Source organism: Archocentrus centrarchus, chromosome 17 (assembly GCF_007364275.1).
Source record: "Archocentrus centrarchus isolate MPI-CPG fArcCen1 chromosome 17, fArcCen1, whole genome shotgun sequence".
Classification (NCBI taxonomy): Eukaryota; Metazoa; Chordata; class Actinopteri; order Cichliformes; family Cichlidae; genus Archocentrus; species Archocentrus centrarchus.
In genome coordinates this window covers 16,430,396-16,455,386 of record NC_044362.1, presented here as the reverse complement: position 1 = coordinate 16,455,386, position 24,991 = coordinate 16,430,396, and the positions used below count along the sequence as shown (strand labels likewise).

General features: G+C 43.6%; 1 protein-coding gene across 2 annotated transcripts in view; it reads left to right on the top strand.

Moving 5' to 3' along the window:
* The first annotated feature begins 2,942 nt into the window (after positions 1-2,942).
* ptch2 (patched 2) overlaps positions 2,943-24,991 on the top strand; it is a 28,256-nt gene continuing 6,207 nt past the window's right edge. Inside the window, exons 1-18 of one of the 2 annotated variants that reach the window (XM_030751643.1) lie at positions 2,943-3,578; positions 5,121-5,313; positions 14,450-14,639; positions 14,726-14,795; positions 14,889-14,980; positions 17,077-17,188; positions 17,298-17,384; positions 17,499-17,620; positions 18,437-18,584; positions 19,534-19,665; positions 19,760-19,915; positions 20,069-20,161; positions 20,256-20,381; positions 21,274-21,661; positions 21,748-22,272; positions 22,853-22,995; positions 23,092-23,272; positions 23,368-23,648. In XM_030751643.1, coding sequence (XP_030607503.1) covers positions 3,432-3,578; positions 5,121-5,313; positions 14,450-14,639; positions 14,726-14,795; positions 14,889-14,980; positions 17,077-17,188; positions 17,298-17,384; positions 17,499-17,620; positions 18,437-18,584; positions 19,534-19,665; positions 19,760-19,915; positions 20,069-20,161; positions 20,256-20,381; positions 21,274-21,661; positions 21,748-22,272; positions 22,853-22,995; positions 23,092-23,272; positions 23,368-23,648 — 3,186 coding nt within the window. In that variant the 5' untranslated portion in view covers positions 2,943-3,431. The remainder of the gene's footprint in view (positions 3,579-5,120; positions 5,314-14,449; positions 14,640-14,725; positions 14,796-14,888; positions 14,981-17,076; positions 17,189-17,297; positions 17,385-17,498; positions 17,621-18,436; positions 18,585-19,533; positions 19,666-19,759; positions 19,916-20,068; positions 20,162-20,255; positions 20,382-21,273; positions 21,662-21,747; positions 22,273-22,852; positions 22,996-23,091; positions 23,273-23,367; positions 23,649-24,991) is intronic. The other variant, XM_030751644.1, reaches the window with a different exon arrangement.

The following is a 24,991-nucleotide window of genomic DNA, read 5'->3' as shown; positions in this document are numbered from 1 at the left end:
TAAGTAACATAAACAATGAAATGATTGGAAAGTTCCTGTTTTTTTTTAACAAATTTTTTCAATGGGTCCTCATAAAAAGGGGGCATTTTCTGTGAATTAACAAAATCTATATTATAATTACAGGACAGTATGGACAATGAGCTACCACAACTTGTTCTGTAATTTCTTAAAGTTTAAACCCAAAGAATCATACTGACAGATTTCTTTCATTTACTAAAGCAACATTTATCATATAGAAAATGAAATTGCTGTTGAAAATGCACTTTATATATAAGATAACTCAGGGATTAAATGTATAGTTAGATAAGATTTGATTAGATTCAATTTATTGTCACTGCATATGTCACAAGTACAGTGCAACGAAATGCAGATTGCATCTGTCTCCAAAACTTCTTTATGCTGACAAAAAAAAAAACCCTATTTCAAATCTATGATTAGTGATGTTATAAGCTCTACTGCAAATGCAAAAACACTTTATTAAAAGTATTTACCTTCACCAAGGCATGATCACTGCTGCCTGTTTCTCTGTCAGCAAAACTACTTACTGAGTTTTATTAAACATTACATTTTGATATGAAATGGAGCCTTGGTGCACAGGGTTCTTCCAAAGGATCTTATAGTTTATTTTTTCAGGTATTTGTAATCTCATGTCAACACCCATCCCAAACAACTCTTACTGTATTATTCCCAATCTATTTTAGTTTGGTATCCCATTTTTAAAAATGTAATATTTTGGAAATATCAAGTCCTGCTGTATGGCAGACAGGAAAGGACCCCAGTGCAGGACTCAGGAAGCAGGACATGAACATAAAACTCAGCTTTATTTGCTGCCAAACTTCAAAAATAAATACAGAGCAGGCCAGGATCTAAATACACTGTGAACTAGGACTCAAGAGGAATACACAGAACCTGAAGAAAACACACAAGCAAGCAGGGAACCGTAGACAACGAGGACACAACAAAGAACTGAGGAGGACGCAGGCAATACATACACAAGAGAAAACAAGGGGAGCGTGGAGACAGGTGAACTGAATCTAACTAACAAGACAAGGAGAAGCAAAACTGAACACAATGCACACGGAACAAGGGACTGGAAAAATAAAACAGGAAGTGAATAAACAGGGGAACAGAAATGCAGGCTTGACACAACATGGGGAGGCAGACATGCAGAGGAACACAGGGAACTATAACCAAATACAAAACACAAGAGAAAAGGCACTGAGGGACAAAACAGAGCCATCAACAGTATTTGAAAGTCCAAAACAAAAGTTATAGACCCAGGACAATAGCAGGAAAACATTAAGTGTGAACTCTTAGTAGGTTTTGGTTCACTAAAACCTGTAAATAGGACTTTACAGTAGAGCTATATCATCACTGCATCAGTGTCTCCTTTTGTAATCTAACTCTATCTAAATTTGACTCCTCATAAGACTTTTCATTATTCTCAGTAGAAAAAATGAAAATTGTGAAGTAATGATCATTTTTCAGTCCCCATGCGATGATCTACATGGTGTGCAAGAGCCATAATGGTAATATAATATTACCATAAATCTGTACATCTATCTCACTGTCTCACGATTCTTTGTCTAGATGTCATGTAAACGGTGAAAACAGACATAACATCTCAGCAGCAAACTGATAAACCAAATGAGCTTATAGCACCATCACAGGCATGTTCAAATGTTTAACTTTAGCTTCAGATTGTTTTACAGTCACCCAAAGAGCCTGAAATTAGTAACAGTCACCTGCCAAATGTTCTGCACAGCAGCACAGGTCAGTGTTTAGGTGGAGAATGACTTTGTAATCCAGTAAAGTGTTTGTTCTTCACCACCATACAGTCATGAGTGGGGCCAATGGGGGCTCACATTAGCAAACCACCAAGACACCCTTTACTTACTTTATGAGAGAGAAAACAATCTTTTTTCTTTTCTTTCTTTCTTTCTTTCTTTCTTTCTTTCTTTCTTTCTTTCTTTCTTGCTTTCTTTCTTTCTTGCTTGCTTTCTTTCTTGCTTGCTTTCTTTCTTGCTTTCTTTCTTTCTTTCTTGCATTATTCTTAGGTGAACTCCTTTCTGAACTCATGAAACCATGCATGGCGAGACGTGGAAACTCTCCAAAAGTCTCTCCAGAGAGATAAGGCTTTCACAGCGAACCAGGCAGCACCAAGGTGTTAATGAAAGAGATGCACATGTCCAATAATTCCCCTGTCTTTTAAAGGGCTCACCTTACAGGGCTGACAGATTGTATTTTCTAGGGTGTAAGAAAGCCCATCAGCCTACTTTTAGAAGCTTTTGGCCGCAATATGTGAGGTTACAGCTGTTAGTGCTAAGAACCTACAGGATCACACACTTTTTTCCACAGCTGTCTGTAACAAACTGCACTGCACAGCAAAGACTTGGGAAGGTAGAAATGTCTAACAAATGCGAGGCTCCAAAACATGAGATGCCCTGGAGTGATATGAAAAGTGTTGAAAGATCTCTAATTCCCCCCATACAAAAGAAGAATCACATGTTTACAGTTCTTTATAAAACACTTTTTCCCCCTCCTTCCTTTCACTGATTGGCCTGTGTTGATGAAACAGAAAATCTGAAAATTGTGTGTGCGTGCATGCCTGTCGCTGTTATATCAATAGATGGCATGTGCGATTGCTTCTACAAACTGGAGGCCAGGCTACTGGGAATAATGCTCACTAAGCAAGTGAGTGGGGCAGGGAGCAAGCTGTGTGCGTAAATCTGTGTGCGCACGTGTGTGTGTGTGTGTGTGTGTGTGTGTGTGTGTGTGTGTGTGTGTGTGTGTGTGTGTGTGTGTTTGCACGCGCGGCTGTGCACAGTTTATTGAAAGAGTTCCTCTCTCCCTTCCCCTCCTCTCCCTCCTCCTCCTCCTCCTCCCCTCCCTCCCTCCCTCCAGCCCAGGCAGCAGCAGCCTGGGTGGTCCCCCTCTCTCTCCACTTTGGTGAGCTGTTGCTTAGCAGCTAATAATAGGCGATGTTTGCAAAGTAATTTGCCTCTTCCTTGGCCAATGGGAGCCGGAGCACTTTTCCATCAAACCGTCCTTTTCAGGATTTGCCGAGAGGCGAAGTTCTCCAAATGCTACCGCTACGAGATCGGAGTTAGACTTGACACGGACGGCTCAGGCATAAGCTACTACTACTATTACTACTACTACTACTAGAGCTACTACTCCTCTCTGAGACGTCGGTTCACACAGTATCGGGACGAATGAAGACGGAAGGATCTATACGGACTTCGGCGCATAATGTTGGGATGGAGTTTAGAGACTTGTTTGGCTCAAGGGAAGACTAGTAAACGTTCTTCTAGTTTGTTGCCGGTGGTGCTGGATGCGCTCTACGTCTATGTTGGATTATTGTCGCTTTTTCTGAACTCGCACCGATTCTGTGTCGCTTCGCTCTGCGTGCCGTTCACGCTCTTTGGACTATGGCCTCGGATCGCGGGGTCCCAGGGGCCGGTGTCTTTGGAGATTTACCCCCGAGTTATACACGCTCCCAGCCGCCTGCGAACCTAGACCTGCTCCGGAGACCCAGCTACTGCCACGCTGCTTTCGCACTTAAACAGATCTCAAAGGTGATACACTGGTCGCAGTCTAGAGTGGATTTACTGTGAAGGCAGCTCTCATTCAGTCGGAAAATATGAATGAAAAGTTTTCAAAGGCAGCTTTTTATTTAGCAGTTAGGTTATCTAATCAGGATTTGAGAGCGCTTGTGGGAATGCAGTGTAGACTTTAAGCAGGAGCTATCAAACCTCAGTCCGGGGACCACCAGAGCTCCCTGAGGGGAGAGGGCAGCGAAATTGGGATCGGTGTGTTTTGACTATTTCATATAAATGGGGGAAATATAGAAATTTTTATTAGAAGCTGATGTACCTGCGTGACATTTTTGGGCAACGCTCCGGAATAAAGCGATAGCAAATTAACGAGTCTTTTTATTTGGCTGCATGTTAAATTTGTTGTTTATTTGAATGGACATCGGCTTCTCATTGATTTCTGCTGTTAAAAGCCACCGTGGGGGAGAGTGAGGGCTTGTTCCCATACGCTATTCCAGGCGTGTTGTGCGTATTCTTTGGCTCAGTGCAGCCAGCGGAGAACGCACTGGCCCGGGGTCTGTTTGGAAATGTGGTGGGTCCTGTAAAGGAATTCACTGATTGAGTTTGATCTGACAAAGCATCTTTGGACCGCCCGGATGCTTGGACGTGTTTCAGCATTGCTGAGAGAAACCACAACACTACAGCAATGTCTCCTGCAGCAGTGACATGTGTGGCAGTGGGGCCGAATAGTTCACACCAAATGAGAGATTAGACAGCTGTGTTTAAAATTACAGATAAAACTAGCACAGGGTAAACCGGGCCAGCCTAAACTGCATTTATAAACAGCTTTTGTACTGTTTTAATTTAAACACGAGAGTACGTGAACGAGGGTTCCCCACCAAAATAAAGCAAAAGATAATCATTAATGATTTTTTTTTCTGTTTTACTACAATTACATAAATACCACGTTCAGAAAATATCAGAATTTATTAAGTATCTAATAAAGAATGACATCTTTTTCGTACACTTTTCTAAAACGTTAGAACAAGCTTAGTCTTCACTTTCAGTCTATCTGTTTTTAAGTCATGCATTTTTCTCTGCATGAAAATTGCCCGCTCTTATTCGTCCTATTTATTGCTGTTTCTCTAGAATGTAAGGTAAAACCACTATACATCTGTCTCCTCAAATAAGTACATTATTACGTAAAAAATACTCCCAAAACTGCTCCACTTAAATAATATAACTGGGGTAGTACTAGAGATATTGTCAGGACTGAGACCAGGCTTTGGAAGTGAGGTGTAAAAGAGGAGTCAGCACGTACAAGACCTGTGTCAGAGCTGGTTAGCACCACAAATTGTCTCTATTTTATACAAAGTATAATTTAATTGTATAGAAACGTGTATTGTCTCTGAATTTAGATCAAATCTTTTGAATTTACCAGCTCAGCATTCTTTTAAAGATATGCAACCTGCCTTTTGGGACATTTAAGCATGATGCATTAGTGCATTAATTATGTGTTGTAGATTAATAATAATAATAATAATGATAATGTTTTTTCTCGCCCTCCTCCTGCTTCCAATCCAGGGGAAGGCGGTAGGTCAGAAAGCTCCCCTTTGGATCCGGGCGAGGTTCCAGGCCTTCCTGTTCTCTCTGGGCTGCTACATCCAGAGGCACTGTGGGAAGGTCCTCTTTATTGGGCTCTTAGTTTTCGGGGCTCTGTCTGTGGGACTCCGAGTCGCAGCCATCGAAACCAACATTGAACAGCTATGGGTGGAAGGTGAGTGTGTGATATCTCCTGTTTGATACTGCACGTGTCTCCCTGGAAAGCTTGTTTTGAGTTGTGACCATGTGAAGCAGCGTCACACTTAAATATTTGCTGTCTGGTGTCGGTACTGAATCTGCAGTAAAGCTATGATTCTGCAAGTCCCTTTGTGTGCTTGTAGCTGGTTTGTGGGGTTTTTTTTAGCCTTTTTTTTGCTTTTGTTGCATAGTGACAATTGATAGAAAGTGACATGAAACTAAGAGAGTGATAGAGATAGAGCAAATGATCCAGAAAGACTCTGGCTTGTCCACAATTCTCAGTTCTTTTCCACTGAGTTTAGTTGGAGTTTTAATGACGATATGTGTTGGTGGGAAGTTACAGGGTGGCCACATTAGTGTCATCTCAGTGCCATGGGAGGGCACTAGGTGTTCAGTGACTGACACAATGGCTCGTCTTGCTGAAATCCTGACATTAACAACAGAACTGAGGATCTGTGAGACTTGGTTTAAGTGGGTTTTTTTAGAGGCTTGATTAAAGTTAGAATTAACAGCACCCATTTTTCACAGCATTACTGCCATATAACAGGATGACTAACTTACTACACAAAGTATTAACATCTGTGCATGAAGTAGATTCATGTCACTGTCACCTGTGCATTGTAGATATGCTTTTTATTTGTAGTTTTTCATTGTTCATGTGTTTTCTTAGGAAGTCTTTCCATCAGAAAAGCAAACACATCCCTGACATTACTACCTTAAAGTGCTCATTTTCTGAAATACTCTTTATTCTGTCCCACTGTCACAATTGTGTTTTTGATACTCTACAGTCTCCTCTGCTTTTGATAGCGCTTCTGTTCCTTACCTCTGAACTTTCTACGTTTAGGTTATCTGTAGACTTTCAGCGGCATAGGCAGCTTTATTTGGTTTTTCACACTGACCAAATTCCTTTTAAACCCCAGGCTTTCAGTGCAGGGGCTGATCCCTGCAGCAGATGGACTGTGTGAATGGTTAGCCATCTTTGAGGGCTCTGACCCCTCCCCCCTCAGCTCCCTGTGTGGTCCCTAACTATTCTTGGATTCCATTCAACAAGAGGCAAGCAGGCAGGCAAGCAAGCAGGCACCACCTCCCTCCCTACCCCTACCCCTCCACCCCACCCCCTCCCCTTCTCCTCACAAGAAGAAAAAAATATAAGTGAATGCAGCTGAAGTTTACCCACCTGTTTTGCACGCTCTAAAAGCGCCACAGCAGTTGGTGAATATAAACAGACTCTATAGGGTTTTTTAAGCCCACCATGTCACTGGAGGACAGGAACAGGCGGCTCCCACAGGACCTGTGTGGAGGTGTTGGTGAAATTGCACGCCACTGGTTTTTGGAGAAGTGTTGGAAGGCTGTTCGCTTCACTTGCAAAGGAATTTAAATAAGTTCCTCTATCAGGCAAGATTTTTTTTTAAAAAATCTTTGAAAATGTAGCCATTGAAATTGTTAGGTTTGAAGGAAATGCCTCCATCTCCCACAATAAGAAGCAAGAACTTCCACTGTGTCCTTTTTCTTTGGTTTCACTGTGGTTAGTGTAAAGCTTCAGGATTACCTCTTGAGCTAATTGGCCAAGCCATCTTTTAAAGGAGATGTTTAGATGTTTGTGTGCCAGTTGTTTTGCTGTGGGATTGAGAGAGTTGAACTGGGGGGGCTGTCTGAAAAGGAATGCTGTGCCTTTAAGAGACCGTGGCCATCTTTCTAAAGTTTCTGCCTGCCTTGTTTCCACCAATAGCCCATTGACAAAGCTGCTAGGGCCTCAATGGAGAGTAAAGTGGTTCGGTAACAAGGAGAGGTTAGTTCCCCCTCTGTCTTTCTCCTCTCTCTCTTGCGCACGCACACACACACACACTCACACACACACACACACACACACACACACACACACACACACACACACACACACACACACACACACACACACAGACACACACACACGGACCAAAACACATCAGCCACAAGGAGAAAAATATGCCTTCTAGTAAGACATCAGATTTCAGATTGAGGGAATCAAATTTTATATATATATAAATATATATATATATATATATTTTTTTTTTTTTGCGTTAGCTCTGAGGTTTTATTTGTCAGTTTTTGTAATCTAAACATGTCAGTAATTTCCTTTACATTTAAAGTAAACTTAAGAAGCTGCATAAACAAACTTTTTCCACGTGTATCCTAATTTGTTCAGAAGAAGCTGTGAATTGACACCTTATGTGTTAACACTTCAAGCTGTATGTGAATATGTGTGTGTGTGTGTGTGTGTGAATGTGTTAGGAGCATATGCTTCCCATCATATATTCATACTAGGAGCTGCCCCCCTGCAGTTTTCACACACATGCACAAACACACACACACACACACACACTTGTCATCTTTGTCACTTCTGGTGCGTACAGCTTGCCTGGCCGTCTGTCTTCCCGCCTCAGGTTCCTGACTGTGTTCCCGTCTGTCTGCCCGTGCTTTGTGTGCGTCTGTTTATATTTCTACCTGTCTGTCTGCCTGCTCTGTGAAGTCAGGCCACCAGGGCTTTTTTAATTGCTTCCTCCCTCCAACAGGACCAAAACACCGTGAAGCAGAGCACAGCGGTGCAGTCTGTTTCTAGAAAGAGTAGACAGAGAGAGCCAGAATTTATCTGTACCTTCCCAATCAAACATTCTTTATATCTTTATTCATATCATTTACTTCCATCTCCAGCGTGGACTCACAGTTTCTAAGTGGAAGGCTTCATCATACCTTCAGCTCTCACACCTGTGTAGTGGAGAATAAAAAGCCACAGTATCAGGGTGTTTAGTCTGACAAGGGGATTAAGAACTATTCCTGGCTAACTGCCTCTTCTTTAAAGAATCTGAGACTGAGACAGACATCACCCATCAAATTACCTTAAACACTCACACATCTTTTTTTTTTCTTCTTTCTATTTTAGCTGTAGTGCTGGCCTGAGGGATGACACTTGATAAATGAACAATCCACACATGATTTTCTGATTCATTCACAAAGTGCCTGAATGAAAATCCTCTTTTGTTTTTTCTCAAGTTAGAATCAAATAAAGTTTATGCTGTGGTTATGCTTATCTAGCTTGGTCACATTTGAGAGTGTGAAAGTTGGTATGACCTGGGTGACATGTGACCCCGCTCTGCATTGTCCCCAAGGAGAAAAGAAAAAGATCATAAAAAGAGGTGCAGGAAGAAGACGAGGATAAGAAGAGACAATTGGAAGGGGGGGGCAGGAACAGGGTGGAAAGTTTATTGCAAGCTCACACTTTTTTTTTTCTGCTGCTGTTTTTGCTTGTCTCACTTGAACAAACATCAAGTGTAAAACTGTCTTTATTTCTCTATAAAGCGCTGCTTGTTTTATGAGGGAAGTTACTTTCTTAAGCTTGAATTTTTTTTTTTTTCACTGAAATGTGCGAAGCTTAAAGATGCCTTTGCATGGTGTTTGGATAATTGTTTTCAGCCGTGTATCAAGTCACAGCTGAAAAGCTGTGTAAAAAGAGGGTGAAGAAAATGCCTTCATGTAACAGTGGTGGTGTTTACTCTGACATTAACTAAACTCATCTTTCTTGGCAGTGTTTGGGTGAGGCATGACAGCCATGAACACAGACTCAAGCTGTCCAAATATGAGTGCAGTAGGACGAGGCCTGTCCAGATAGCAGTTGTGCCACATGTCCCATAAAAAGTCTGTGTAGGAAAGAGGGAGGTAGAGACCATACAATGTATACATAGTAAAAGTGAATCAGACAAGACACGAAGACACCAAGAGATGGACTGATTTAAAGAGGAAAAAAAGGAGAGGAGAAAAAAAAAAGAAAACACTCCTGACTTTGCGCAAATGTGCGAATGCACACGTGGGCATTTCGCTGTTTTGAGCAGTTTCTCTAAACAAACCTCAGAGTGGCGCAGCAGGTAAATGCTATAATTCATTGGAGCGCACACAGCGCCCCAGTTCAGACAGAGAAAGGGAGCTCTATGAGGTATTATTGGAGGTGAATAGTGCGCGGTGGTGCCCCAACTAGATAAATAAACTCCCAGCGTTCAGGGCCCAGGACCTCACTGGTAGAGAGAACAAACAAGACAGAGTCAACCTGGGTCACTTCTAAATGTTTATTTCACCCCCTCTCCCTCCATCCCTCAATCCAAGACTACCTCATTCCATCCCCTTTCTCAGCACCCCCCCCCCCCCCCCAAACACACACACATATACACACACACACTTCAACAGAGAGCCCAAGACCACCCCCCAACAAATAAACACACACTGAGCAGCTACAGATACATCTGCATATGACAGACACTTGGCTTTTGCTTCCACTAGACAGGAAGCACAAAGTCTGTGCTTTACCTTCCTTTTTAAATTAAAAAAAAAATTTTTTATTTCCCTATGGTTGTAAAACAAAAACTCTTCATACATTTATTGGCTAATGAGTATCACTCGTTTACAGTGATAAGATAAAACACACCTTCATGCTGTTGTGTTGGTGCCAGAGCTTTTAGAGAAAGGGCACTGGACTGTCAGGCTCTTTGCTACATTTGAATGCGATATCCTTAGAAAGGTTGCAATGCAACCAAAAATGGGATAATAAAAACTCAATCAGTATAGTGTGGCACCCTTTATCTCCTCACTGAAGAGCAACCTTTGTCTCAGGGGGGGAGGGAATAAAGCAACACCAGTCACCTTAGAGTTTGCACCATTTGCCTCTGTCTTTACACCATGGTAGTATAAAAAGTGAAGGGAGAGGGAGCTGGAGAGAGAGAGAGGGACTGAACATTTTCTTGGTACTTGGGAGGGAAAAAAGAAATGGTTCTTGGGGCTCAATAAATTCATTTCTCATCTGAATGAGACCAGCAACGTGGAAAAATTTTGCTTTTCAGGCAGGGATGAATGTATGTTTCAACCACACATTAAGCAGTATTAGCGGTCAGTGGAGTGTCTAATGTGACTATTTTTCACAGTGGCCAACACTGCCCATGATTAGCATAATTAGCAGAGGCAAGCCTATACATATGGAAATAGAAAGTGCCTAAATGCCAGCCCTCGTGGAAATTTATGTGTGGTGGCTAACACCGCTGGCACATCTGAATAGAAAGTAAGTGAAACTGATTTTTCATGTTGTTTTTGCTGTTTTATGCAGTTTTTAAGCTGTGATATCGAGATAGTTATTTTTTTAATAACGGGGGAGCTACAGGACAACCAGAGGCCGAATTTGTTTGTTTTCTTGTGTCCATGAGTAGTTTAGATCTTTTCCTGAGTGAATGGTGTTTTTGACAGCTGCTAAACAGATACACTGTATTTCTATAGGTAAGATAGCAAAGTGCCAGCTTCTCTTTCTTGCCCCTTGCCTCACCCTCCCACAACCCAACTCTGGCATTGTTTTACAGGCTGGGAAAGTTTTGGTCCATTTGCTTTTGTTGAGGAAAAAACGTTCCCTCTTTATTTTATTCTGCTGTTTGTTGGGAAACATCTGAAAGAAATTGAAGGGTTGAATGAGAAAAGGGTCTGCATTCAGTCTGGAGCTGTACTGATGGATTCTATAGAGGAACAGCCCATCTGCTGGGGTTCAGCCTGCTTTAGGCAGTGCCCTGGCTAGGGAATGCCATAGGGCAGGGCTGGGCTGAGGACCCAAAGCGGGGCACAGTCCTGAACCTGGTGGGTCCACATGTCACAAAAGGAGGGTTTCTTTTTGTGAAACTGGATGCCAGGCCGAAGAAATAAATGTCTCATTTGGCTCCACTGCAGAAAATCAAAAGGAAACAAAGAACCTCTTTTGTGAATAAAACGGTTGAGGAAAAAAGTAAATGATAGATAAAAGACAGCAGGCAAGGGATAACTTAATCTGTTTTTCATATTATTGCTACACTATGATAAATGTAGCGTAGCAATCTCCCCCGAAACCCTCCTCCATCTCCCGCGATCTATATTTTATCAAAGGAAGTTTTGTGTAGAAATCAGCTGTATATTTCTTCTCGTGTTGTCGTGCTGTGTAAATCAGGAAAAACGTCAAATGCACTACATAGCAAGTAATAGCATACATGTCACCTTCAGCCCTCTTCTTCTTGGGCCTTCCTTCATAGCAGCGTGGTGCCTTTCAGGGGCCCCCTAATCCAGCTAATCTACCACACTAAACTTTGAAGGTGGCATGGTCTGACCTAGAATGGCTTGGAACTGGGACTAGGTACCCATATGCCAGAATAGAATAGAACAGAATAGAATAGAAACAGCCCTTTAAAGGTGGTCTTGGCTTGTCCTAGAAGCAAGATGCAAGAAGCCGCACATATTTTATTGAGTTATGGGATGGTGTCTGTTTGACTTGTAGTGACAGAAGGGTCAGGTGGGTAGAAAATGACTGAGGTTGGTGGAGACAGGGTCCGGTTTTCACCTCGGTGCGCACACACACACACACACACACATACGCACACAGGCACATGAAAACACACATTCTTACAAACATTATATTTTTTTGTACACCCACAGCCATGAAACCATGTCAGGGCTTGTTATGACATTTTCCCTCGCTTTTCACTTTCTCAATGTCGTAACTGTTGTGAAAGTATTTTTAGTGGTAAAGCTAGTAAATGAATTCATATGTTGAGCCCATCAGAGTCAAATTGTTTGCTAAAATTTTTAAGATGGTGGTTGAGTAGCTCAAAAGCATCCAGAAAAACCGTGGGATGGGATTTGGAGTTGTGATCATTTGTGTTGATACCCCCCCACCCCCATTTCAAATTTTGATCACGTTGCCAAACAAGGACTAATATTTCATGTTTCAGAATTGCTCGTATAATAAAATTACCAGCCACTTGGCTGTTAAAACCCAGCTTTACACCCTCAAAGGCGCTTTCTTCCCAGGGTGGGAAAGTTTCCGGGAACTGTCTCTTTAAGGCTTGTGAGGAGCAAAGGCTGGGTGAAGAGAGAGGGTAGGGGGAAACTGAAAAAGAGTGAGAAAGGGAAAAACAGCCTCAGAAAGAGAGAGAAAAGGGGGGAATGAGGAACAAGCAAAGAAAGGTGAAGAAGGAGAGGTTTCTTATGGAGCGATTGGTGAACTTGAGCAGAGCAGAGTACTCGTGAAGCTCAGAAGTCGGGTGGTTGGGGCCGGACCGGGGGTTGAGGAGAGAAGGCGAGAAAGAGAGGGAGAGAGAGACGAGAGAGGACTGGCTGCCTGGGTGGTCCAGATGGGAGGAACGAGACACAAATAGCTATAATTTACTTCAGGAGGCCTGTAATTACAGAGCCAGAGTCTCTTCGAGCCACCCAGTTCCTGTTGGGATCAAAACCCCACGCTGCAGAGGTTAACATACGAAATGTCAAAAAAGGTTTAACAGATGTCAAAGAGGTCCTCAAACGGAAAGGGTTCCATTTTGTAGTAGCCTTTTTTTTTTTGATTGGAAATTAGTGAGGAAAGAAAACCCAAGTGAGGCCATGGGGAATAAAGTTTTTATAAATAAAGTCTCACGCTTACACACCGCCTCATGACAGTACGAAAATGATTTCATAAAAGTCAAATCTCATTTTCTAAGCCTCAAACATTTCCAAAAGTCCAGGCAGAATTGCTTATTCTACATCTGTCCCTTTGCGGTTTATAAATACGTTAACTTTAGAAATTGTTTGCAAAGGACATCCAATAAAAGCTTGTCCCATTTTGAGGTATTTTCTTTGTGAGATGCACTAAGCCCGACACCAGTGACTGCAAATAAACAAGGTGACCTGATAGTCTCAAGGCCCTGTGAATGTAATTAAAGCCTTGAAAGCGAAGCCTAGAAATATTGGACTGTGTCACCGGGGCCCGCAGTTCTAACCTGATCTCACACTTTTGCGGCGTAGGCTGAATAGTTTGTTTTTTCTTTTCTCCCCATCAATTATAGGAGCCTGTTCCAGGCAGGGGGAAGTGCAGAAAGCGTGAGGGAAAGAGAGAGCGGGAGAGTGGGAGAAATGGAAAGAAAGACAGATGAGAGAGTGTTGAAAGGATAAAAGAAATAGATGCTCAGAGAGGGTTAGGGTTAGGGTTAGTGAAGTGTTAGTGTAGCAGAGTAAAAATGGGTAAAAGATTGACGAAAATTTGAATTAGGAAGATGGTAGCCCTAGTTTCCTAACTCCCACCACCTCCCTTTTTTCTCCCCTCCCTTCTTGCTCTCTCTCTCTCTGGAGTTGTCGTGTAGTGGGACAGCAAGAGGGGCAGACGGGCCCTCTGTGATCCAGCGCGGCATGTTTCATGTCCACTTGGCACAGGCACAGATCCCCCCGGCTGGCAAACTCTTTTCAGGGCAACCTCCTGTAATTAGGGGGCTGGGGTCTGTTGCACAGCACAAAATAGCTCTCCCTCTCTCTCTCTTTCTGCATTTTTTTTTCATCCACTTTCTAACTTTCCTCTTCACCATCTCTGACATCCATATTTCTTTTCCCCGTGAATCTGTTCACCTTTCTTTTTCTAATCACTTTTATGTCTTTTATTACTATATCACACAACTTTCTCTTCTCTTCTCTTCTCTTCTCTTCTCTTCTCTTCTCTTCTCTTCTCTTCTCTTCTCTTCTCTTCTCTTCTCTTCTCTTCTCTTCTCTTCTCTTCTCTTCTCTTCTCTTCATAGGTGTAGCTGAGATGAACATATTTTTAACTAAATGACCTCAAAGGTGAAAACGTGAAAATGTCCCAGTCTGTATCTGCTGCCCTAAGCAGAGCAGTGGAGGGTTCTTGGGGCATCAGAAGGCTGGTTTCACTAACAGGGCACATCTGTTTCGCAGAAGGAGCCAATGAGAAGCTGTATTACTCATTTCTCTTGGCCAGACACTGTGTGAAGTGCCTTCAAAACCAACACTGGTGAAGGCCAAGGGCGTTGGTCAATATATGTGTGTGTTCTCGTGTAAGTGTGTGCGTGTGTATAAGTACGCACAAAACTCACTCCATAATAGTATACAAATGTGTCTTTGCATTAAAGAATATCTATCTATCTATCTATCTATCTATCTATCTATCTATCTATCTATCTATCTATCTATCTATCTATCTATCTATCTATCTATCTATCTATCTATCTATCTATCTATCTATCTATCTATCTATCTATCTATCTATCTATCTATCTATCTATCTATCTATCTAATCACTTTTCATTTCTACTTGTTTTTAGCTGGCAGTCGTGTGAGCACAGAGCTTCGCTACACAAGAGAAAAGCAGGGAGAGGAGTCTGTATTTACCTCACAGATGCTCATCCAGACCCCCAAAGAAGAGGGTACAAACATTCTCACCCAGGAAGCTTTGCTGGTTCACATGGAAGCCGCACAGTCCGCCAGCAAGGTGCAGGTGTCGTTGTTTGGAAAGTAAGTGTATCTGCTCTATGAAGGTTTCTTGCATGCATGCATGTGTCATAATAAAAGCTGCAATCTAAAACTTATATTTCCCTTAGATCATGGGATCTTAATAAAATATGCTATAAATCTGGAGTCCCCATTATCGAAAACGTCATGATCGAAAGGGTAAGTTGATAAAGAAATCATTTTTAAAATTTCTGTATTTATTTCTCACTGATTTGTGATTTTTACTTCTTCTTTTCAATTTCCTTATCCCAGATGATTGACAAGCTGTTCCCCTGTATGATAATCACCCCATTGGACTGTTTTTGGGAAGGGGCCAAGCTACAGGGAGGCTCTGCCTATTTACCGTAAGTCTTGGAATATTTGACATAACTTTTTTTTTTTTTTTTGCACATTTAAACACTTCATTGAAGGCTTGGCTGTTTTTATGCATAACTTCCATCTGATCTAAGTAGAACTTTTGGAGGGGTCCATAACTTTTAAACACATGATGGATGGAGACATACAGTTGGGCTTTCAGTAGTCTGTCAGTGGGTGCTGTGACTGACAGTGGTGGTCAGTAATAGAGTTCTTTTAGGGCCCAGAGAGGGACTGAAAGGGGGTGTCCTAACAGAGAAATTCAAAGAGAGAAGGTTAGGGAGAGATGCAGCGGGCAAGCAAGCGAGGGAGGGATGGAGAGAAAGTAGATGGCTGTAACAGCAACTGGGTGGTGGGTTGGTAGAACGGAGGGCGGGGAGGCGGCAGCAGCGGCGGTGGTGGTGGCAGGGGAGCCCTTTGGGTCAGACAATGGTAAGCATTCTTTCAGTTTACGAGTGAGTGTCCATCAGTGCAGGGGCCCCGGAGGAGGGAGGGGGACAGGCTTTGTCAGCTCACGGCTAACACTCGGCATTCTCATGGTAATGCCCCGGGCTCCCAGCTCCCAAGTTGTCCAACAAATAAAATGGGCAGTATTCAAGTCCCAAGTCCCCCGAGAAGGACACAGAGAGGCTACAAGACAGTTAACAGTGGAGTCTGGGCGTATTTGGGCATTTGCAGATTCAACTTTTTTTCATCCTTTTTTGGGGGGGAACAAAGTTCTCTTGAGAAATTGAGTCACTGAAAGGGATCCCTTTTATTGTCGTCAGAAGTGATATTTCAATTGTGTGCTTAGTTTAGAAAAGATAGTTTAGATCATAGCAGATGTTTCTTTGCAGAGGAATTATTTGTTTATGTGTGTCTTAGCTGACAGCGGTATGTTGCATGACAAGCCAGCACATACAGAAACAAACACAAGTTTCCCATCCTTAGCATCTCCCTGTTGGCTTGTGTGAAAAGCATAGCACCAGAGAGAGAGAAGGGGGTCTTTGATGAATCGCACATCTTCCAAACATTCACACAGTGTTCAACATCTGCTGTTATTTATTAAATGCATTTAACTTCTTCTTCTTTTTTTTAATTTTCTTTTCAAGCTTAAGAGAACTTGTTGCATTCACTGGCAGCACTGTCCCTTTAGTCAGCTTCTGCTTCAACCTTTTTTTAAAACTCAAAAACAGAAGAAATAGAGTGTTATAGAGGGCAAGAAAAGAGAGCAGGGGGTGAGGCAGATTGGGGAAGAGAATGAGGAAGAGTGAGAAAAAGAAAGAGAGAAAGAGAGAACTTGGGAGAACAAAAAGAAGCAATCTATGAAAAAACAAAAGGGCCCAGGCCTGATCCAGTCAAGCAAAAACTAGCTGATAAAGGAGTGTCTTTGCAACCAGCAGCAAAAGGGGACTCTGGTGTATGTGGGAACAAGAGGGCAGCTCTCTTCATGGGCCATTGGGGGCAGATTCAACTTGGAGTTCAGATACTTTGGGATTATTTTATTTTGATTTGTCTTGCTGAATCACATTTAAGTTCACCCATCTGTAGATGGGTGAACTTAAATTCCTATTTTTCCCATGCAACTGTATTACATTTCCTAATATAGACCACATTATGTAGCAATGTCTGGTTATTTGTCCATGTGTGAAAGATTCCCCCTTCCCTTTTCCCCTTATCCCTCACCCATTTTCCCTTTCCCTCCCTTCCATCCGCCCAGCCTCTCCCTTCTCTCCCTCCTTATCAAGATGTTTGGGAGGCAGAGGTAATTGTTATGACTCAGTGCAGGGCATTGAGGAATGAAAGTGAGCAGGCAGCCACTGTGCCTTTTCCCTGGGCATTGTGGCAGCGTGAAACAGGATAATAAACGCTATTTTATCCTGTATCTGCAGCTAGCCTCCTGTGTAGCCCACCACAACAAAGGCGCGAGAGAGAAGCTGAAGTAAAAGTTTTCCTGCCCAGAGTAAACATTAGCAAAGGATGTAAAGCCACATAGCTGTGTGGGCACACAGTCGTAAAAGTTATTTTACTTTTTCTTCCGTGAGCTCTAAAGTTATTGTAAAATAGGTGAGTGTTGGTCATCATTGTAAAGTGTGTTTTTGCTCAGCAGGGGAATGCAGGATATCCAGTGGATGAATCTAGATCCAGTCAAGCTGATGGAGGAACTGAGCCAGTTCACTTCACTGGAAGGGTTTAAGGAGATGCTGGACAAAGCCCAGGTGACACACAAAAATGATACTGATATATTTACTAAACCGGACTGTGTCTCATCTCAGTATACATATTTCTTGTGTGCTGAGACTTCTCTAACGTTGTTTGATTCCTTAGGTGGGACATGCATACATGAACAGGCCGTGTCTAGACCCCTCAGATCCTGACTGCCCCCTCAGTGCACCCAACAAGGAACTAGGAGAGGTAAACTTGCACAAAAGAGTGCAACTTTACTAATTATTTACAGTACATACCAAGTAAACCAAAGAGGCACTCAACTACAGAAGCACCTATTGATATTTCTACTTGCTTATTCAGAGTCCTGACATTGCTGGACGTCTCCAGGGTGGTTGCCATGGTTTTAGCCAGAAGTTCATGCACTGGCAGGAGGAGCTCATTCTGGGAGGGCGGGTCAAGAACACCCAGGATGCTCTGCTGAGGTGTGTGTTTGTAGATAATTTTACACATTGTCTTCCTTTTTTCTGATTAAGGGCTGTACTAGTAAGGATGATGTGATGTGATGTGATTTAATGTGATCAATACCATCCAAGCAGGCTACACGTTCCCTTCTAAAATTTATGGAAGCAGCACGGACACATGCTAGGAATGCCTCATATCAAGAGGTATCAGTTTCCTGCATGACCTCGGTCCAATTAAAGGTGATTGACAGCCACATAGAGCCCCCACCCCCACCCCACTACACATTTGTTGTGTGTGGGACCAAAAAAGAAGAAAAACAAGGAGGCGAATAACACTTAAATTCACTTTCATGTAACCCCAGGCTCTTTATAAGACAATCTTCAGAGTTCAACGGGCTATAAAAGCATGGCCAATACAAATGGAGTGAGAACACTGGGTCAGAGCCCAGATCAAGCCCCCCCCCCCCCCAGCCCAAGAGAGCCTTGAATGAAAGAGGATTCCAGGCCCATCTGCAAGAGCCACACTTATTCTTGGATGTGATTTATGATCATCTCTTTCACATTTTGAGCAGCACTGCTGCTTGCTTTGCCGGTGCCAAGAAAACCTGAGGACATCTGGGAGTGCAGCCTAGAGACCAGCAGACAGACTAGATAACACCTGCTTTTAGTTGTTTACACTGGCAGATGGGCAAGCAGGCAGGCGGACAAATCCTAAAAGAGACGGCACCTGCCTTCGGATACGAGGGACATCAAACACAATTAATGATTTGTATTATGGTCGTTAGGAGTTGTCCGTTTCTCTATGATGTGTCCTAAACTTGTTTGTGTGTTTTGCAGTGCGGAGGCTCTTCAGACCATGTTCCTGTTGATGAGTCCTAAGCAGTTATATGAGCACTTTAAGGATGACTACGAAATCCACGACATTAACTGGAATGAAGAAAAAGCCACCGCCATCCTTGAGTCCTGGCAGAGAAAGTTTGTCGAGGTACGAACGCATGCACAAATTTTGTGTTCCTTTAAACGCGCCATGCTTCAAGGTTAACAGAAATAGAGATATTTTGTTGTCACTGAGGACATGTAAGAAGAGGATGAGAAAAACGAGAGCACATTTCCTTGTCCCCGTGCTCCCCGTGTCTTAACTGACACACACACGACCGCACTGAGACTTTAATCTGCAGTGTCTGAATTCCATCAGTCTTCAGCTCCCTTGTAAATTGAATCGCAGGGCAGACCAGAGCACCAGGCTGGTGTGTGTTTGTGTGTGTGGTAGGCCAATCATCTCTCTCTGTCAGGGTCCTAGTTATAGGAACAAGCTGTTGCTGTGATAGCTGACACCCACCAGGGTGAGGGGGAAGCACGGAGGGAGGGATGGGCATTTGGGGAGGGGAAGAGGGGTAACAAACTCAAACGTAAACTGACAGAGACATGAGGCCCCCCCACCAACATATTAAAGTACAAGAGCAGATCTGTTTGAGATGGTGAATGATGACTGAATGCTTTACAGGTAAATGGCTTTCGGGCGCTTCGGTTCTTTCATGGCATGAAGTGCCAAGAGTCGCCTTCTGAGCCATGTGATCCCATCCTTTTTCACCTTTGACCTCACAACCTCTGGCATCTGTGCTCATTACTCCTCAGTTGTCATACTTATGCACGCACACACGCACATGCTAGCACAAGTAAAAACACACTCGTGTGGTCTTACTCACTTTCACAGCCGTGCGCATTTCAAATGGAAAAGGGCCTTTTTAGATTTTAAGGGTCCTAGATACGGCCCTGCAGGAGGAGTTTAGGGTGATTTTGGATCATGTGTATAAGAAGGAGTATATTATTTCAGTTGCTCTTCTTCACTGTTAAGCTGTAAATTGAGTAGCGTTTTTTCTTCTTTGAGGTATTCAGCAGAACACTTTGACAGTTGATTGATGTTTCCCCTTCAGGTGGTTCACCAGAGTGTTCCAGCAAACTCCAGTCAGTCTATCCACGCTTTCTCCACCACCACACTCAATGACATCATGAAGTCCTTCTCTGATGTCAGTGTCATCAGGGTGGCTGGAGGATACCTGCTCATGGTGATTATATTCACTGATTTTTGTCCATTAATAATGGATAATATGTATCTTATATCATTTCACAGTCTCTAATAATACATTGTCTCCTCTCCAGCTGGCCTATGCCTGTGTGACTATGCTGAGGTGGGACTGTGCCAAGTCCCAGGGGGCCGTGGGGTTGGCTGGGGTGTTGTTGGTGGCTCTGTCAGTGGCAGCTGGATTGGGTCTCTGCTCCTTGCTCGGCCTCTCCTTCAATGCTGCAACGACACAGGTACAAAACAAAGGAAACAGCGTACATAATTCAGTTCATAAGCACATTTAAAGTTAAAGGGTTTCTTCCTTTGATTTAAATCCCAGAGTTTGATATCACATGCTAAATGATCATTCAGACCTTTATTCTCTACTGATGTTTTTCCTATTCCAGGTGCTTCCCTTCCTGGCGCTGGGGATTGGTGTGGATGACATGTTTTTGTTGGCTCACTCCTTCACAGAAACTGAAAGCAACATCCCCTTTAAGGTACCTTTCAAAGTCTCTTCTCCTCTATTGCCTTGTCCTCTCCTCTTCTTTCCTCTCATCTGATTTGTGTCTGTTTTTTGTTTTTTTGGTAAAGGAGCGAACAGGAGACTGTCTGCGTCGCACCGGCACCAGCGTGGCTTTGACTTCACTCAACAACATGATTGCATTCTTCATGGCCGCTCTTGTACCCATCCCTGCCCTGCGAGCTTTCTCATTGCAGGTATGTTTTGCACACACACACACACACACACACACACGCCTTTACACACATGCTTACATACATAAACAAGTAGTACACAATCGCACACCGTGAGGCCTTGGGCTCCTTTTAAAATGAAAGAGATAACTTAAAAGAGGTGACATTTATTCAGAGCCTTTGTTCCTGGTTTTATTGCCACTGCACCTAGAGGGCCAACTTTTTCTGAGTATGTGTGCACGTCTTTGTGTGCAAGTGTGCATTTATATATATATATATATATATATATATATGATGTGAATGTGTGTGTGTGTGTGTGTGTGTGTGTGTGCACGCACGTGCATGTGTATAATGGGGAATAATCAGAGGAAAGACAGTGATGAACAGACAGAGAGAGAACAGCAGGGAGAGGGAGGGAGGAGTGGACCAGTATATCACTGGCCCGTCAAAGCGGTTTTCTCTGATCTGTGACTAACTGTGGGTGGTCCGAAACACACAAGCTCACACACAAATATACACACATAGATGGACACACTCTGGAAACCACAGCCAGTTAGAATGTCAGCTTCAGGGCCTGGGGTGAGTAGGGAGGTGGTAGCTGTACTGGTGAAGGGTGATGGTTTTGCTCAAACTTGCTGCATATATACCCCCTCCTCGCTTCTTTTTAACAGTTCTTTCTTTTTGTGACTTCTTTCTTTCTTTTCTCTCCCCTCCTGGCTCGCTTAGTATTCCTGGCTAGTGATTTAGAGTAGAGCTTTTCTTTACTTACTGGGCTGTGGTCTCAGGCATAAAAAAAAAAACAGTCCTGACTCTTCTCAGCTGCGCTGGTGTGTCTGTAATTTTATATACTGTTCAGTCTCTTCTTAGCTCTATCTTTCTCTTATTTCTCTCTGTATTTTTTCTTCCCTCTCCCTAGGCGGCCATTGTGGTTGTGTTTAACTTTGCCATGGTGCTGCTCATCTTCCCCGCCATCCTCAGTTTGGACCTCCACCGTCGCGAGGACAAGCGTTTGGACATCCTCTGCTGCCTTTACAGCCCATGCTCAGATCGTGTCATCCACCTCTCTCCGCATGAGTTATCGGATGCCGGAGAACAGCCTCACACGCCCACAACGGCGACAGTGCACACACACCAGTACACGGCTGGATCTACAATCACCACCAGCACCCAGATCACTACGACGGTTCAGGCATTCACACAGTGCGACGCAGCGGGCCAGCACATCGTAACGATCCTGCCGCCTACCTCACAGATCTCCACCAGCCCTCCTTCCATCATCCTCTGCCCCCCTTCCCAGCCTCAAGGTAAATTGAACTATGTGATGATTCTGGCAATACAAGAATTCATGATACCAAAACACTCATTTTCTGCTTGTATTTCCTCCATCTAGCCGTCTCACCTTCCCCCACCACCACCTCTGTGCCAGACCCCTATGGCTCCCAGCTCTTCACCCCTACCTCCAGCTCCACACGAGACCTCTTAGCCCAGGTGGATGACTCCAGATCAGGGAAAAAGTGTGTACCACTCCCTTTCCTGCACTGGAACCTGTCCAATTTTGCCAGGGAAAAATATGCCCCTCTGCTCCTTAAGCCTAAGAGCAAAGCTGCCGTGGTTGTTCTCTTCCTGTGCCTCCTGGGTCTCAGCTTGTATGGTACCACCATGGTGCACGACGGTCTTTACCTGACTGATATCGTGCCACGTGACACCAAGGAGTATGACTTCATCGACGCCCAGTTTAAGTATTTCTCCTTCTATAACATGTACCTGGTGACTATGGACGGATTCGATTACGCCCGGTCTCAAAGGCTGCTAATTCAGCTGCACAATGCCTTCAACTCAGTTCGATATGTGGTCAGAGACAGTGACAACAAACTACCCCGCATGTGGCTGCACTACTTCCAGGATTGGCTCAGAGGTAAGAATTCAGGCTATGTTATTTTGTATTTTAAGGGAATTAGGCAATAACTTCTTCTCTGTGTCTTTTTGATAATGATGTCAGTCTGATACTGTATGCATCAAATTGTTTGAGGCATACTTTTTGCTAAAGACAGCAGTGAGTGAGTGTGGTTGTCGGGGTTAGAATATGCAAAGGGTGAGTGAAAGTTCAGTCACATTGTTAGGCCGCATCCACCTGGGCTCATGGTGGTGTAGTAGCTCATGGTTTAGGGTCATAGGCTATCTTTGCTTGTGTGTGTGTGTGTGTGTGTGTGTGTGTGTGTGTGTGTGTGTGTGTGTGTGTGTGTGTGTGTGTGTGTGTGTGTGTGTGTGTGTGTGTGTGTCCTTAGGCTAGAATTTGTCAGGTTCGGTGAAGAAGAAGTAATGACTATCAGGCCAATCTGATCCAGAGAAGGAAACTTGATATTTCACATTTTCAGCATCACTGCCCACACAGGCAGACATGCGGAAGAGCTGTTATGATAACAGAAATTAAAGCCTTTATAAATGACAGACACAATAATCCTTTCTCTTCTTTGTGTGTTTTACCTCACACACAGGTCTTCAGGCTGCTTTTGATGCTGACTGGCAGGCAGGCAGAATTACTGCTGACAGCTATCGCAACGGCACAGAGGATGGAGCGCTGGCATACAAGCTCCTGATCCAGACTGGCTCCAAGAAAGAGCCTTTTAACTACAGCCAGGTGAGTTAAAAAAAAAAAAAAAACCTCATATAAAGAGAAATTGCTTTGTTATAATATGTTGTTAACAAACACAAATTTCTAAAAATCTTTCTCTAGCTGACCTCTCGTCGGCTGGTGGATGTAGAGGGTTTGATCCACCCAGAGGTTTTTTACATTTACCTGACAGTCTGGGTCAGTAATGATCCCCTGGGCTACGCTGCCTCCCAGGCCAACTTCTATCCTCACCCGAGAGAGTGGATTCATGACAAGTATGACACTACAGGGGAAAATCTGCGCAGTAAGTGTTTATTCTTGGTCAGAGTGGACGCACCTGAAGATGACTTGTAGTGTGAGCGCAAAATAACCTTACTTTCTTCTCATCCTCTGTTGTAGTCCCAGCTGCAGAACCTCTGGAGTTTGCTCAGTTTCCCTTCTACCTGAACGGCCTTCGCCAGGCCAGCGACTTTGTGGAAGCCATCGAGAGTGTGCGCACCATTTGTGATGAGTTTAGCCGCAAGGGTGTGTTCAATTACCCTAACGGATACCCCTTCCTGTTCTGGGAGCAGTACATTGGCCTCCGACACTGGTTCTTGCTGTCGATCAGTGTGGTGCTGGCCTGCACCTTCCTGGTCTGTGCAATCCTCCTGCTCAACCCCTGGACTGCAGGCATTATTGTAAGTCAACAGGTCTTCATCATATGCTCTACTTTTTCATCTTTCTTATCACCCTTTTTCCCCATAATTTCTCATTTGATTCTTACTTCCTCACTTCATCCTACCTCAGCATCCTTAACCCCATCCTCCCTCTCGTTCTCTGCTCTCTTTATTTTCATCCTTCTCAGCATAGCTCAATAACGGTGTCTAGGGGGGCCCCTTTTTCTCTGCGGAGGGCCAGCACACACGCACGCACACACATGCACACATACACAGGGCCCTTTGTCATTCTAATGTGGGCTCGGCCAACCTAGAAAAAGGAAATGCAAAGGAGCAAGAAAGGCTTTGCCCTCCTGAAGCCTCTACCTCCAACTCTCTCACTGCCTTTGTCAGAGGGAGAGGGAGAGATCTGGGGACAGGACAGATCTGCCCGGTTGCGACCTTGGCCTGCTCAACCCATCCATCAGGGATATTTGTCTGTACGTGTATGTGCGTGCGGGAGAGGGGGGGAAAGAGACAATCTGAGTGGTCAACAGATGGATAACATTTCACACACAGGCTGGTGGGACCGGTGGTCCTTAAAGACCCCAAACTCACATAGAAACACACATCCGCATATCCCTGTTGGGGGTCCATAGCACAACAACAGAGCCGGTTTCAGTAGGAATGTGTTTAATTTAAGTAGCACCGACTGAGACAACAACACAACACGATCTCCACAGACAGAGAGGCACAGCTACATGCACATATAGTCTCCAAGCATCAACCAGCCTATGAAGGTTTCACCCAGTCTGTATGTGATTGAGCAGTAAAACAGCTTTTTATCATTGACAATTTAATCTTGCCCCAGCTAAAAGCCCCTGCTGGGATCTAAAGCCACTGTTGGCCAGGAACTGCTTTCTCCCCCTCGTTTTCTAGGGATAGTTGGTGCTGTTTGTATTGCTATTTACAGTAACACCACACATTAAGGCATTCAAAAACTGTGGCATTAGATTACTTATCTGCTGTATTAAATGTTGGAAACAATAAAATGATCAATACAGGCTGCAAATCTTGTGAGGAAAAAAATTGTTTTGTGAAAGTAAATATGATTAAAGTGCCAATAGTCTGTTGCCTTTGGTGCTGTCAATCTTTGGTGTTAAGCACCTATAGGAAAGAAGAAGAGAAGGAGAAGGAAGGAATACAGGGGGAAAGGGGGATGGTATTAACCTGAGGGTGGGAAATTTGATCCCAACTCATTAAGATCTTGAGCACAGGGTCAAAGACTCTGGCAGCAAGACTTTAGCTATACCCTCTTATGTCATCCTACTGTGTTAGCTGTTGGATAGCCTAATTTTTCCTGTACTGGAAAAGTGGAAGTGCTA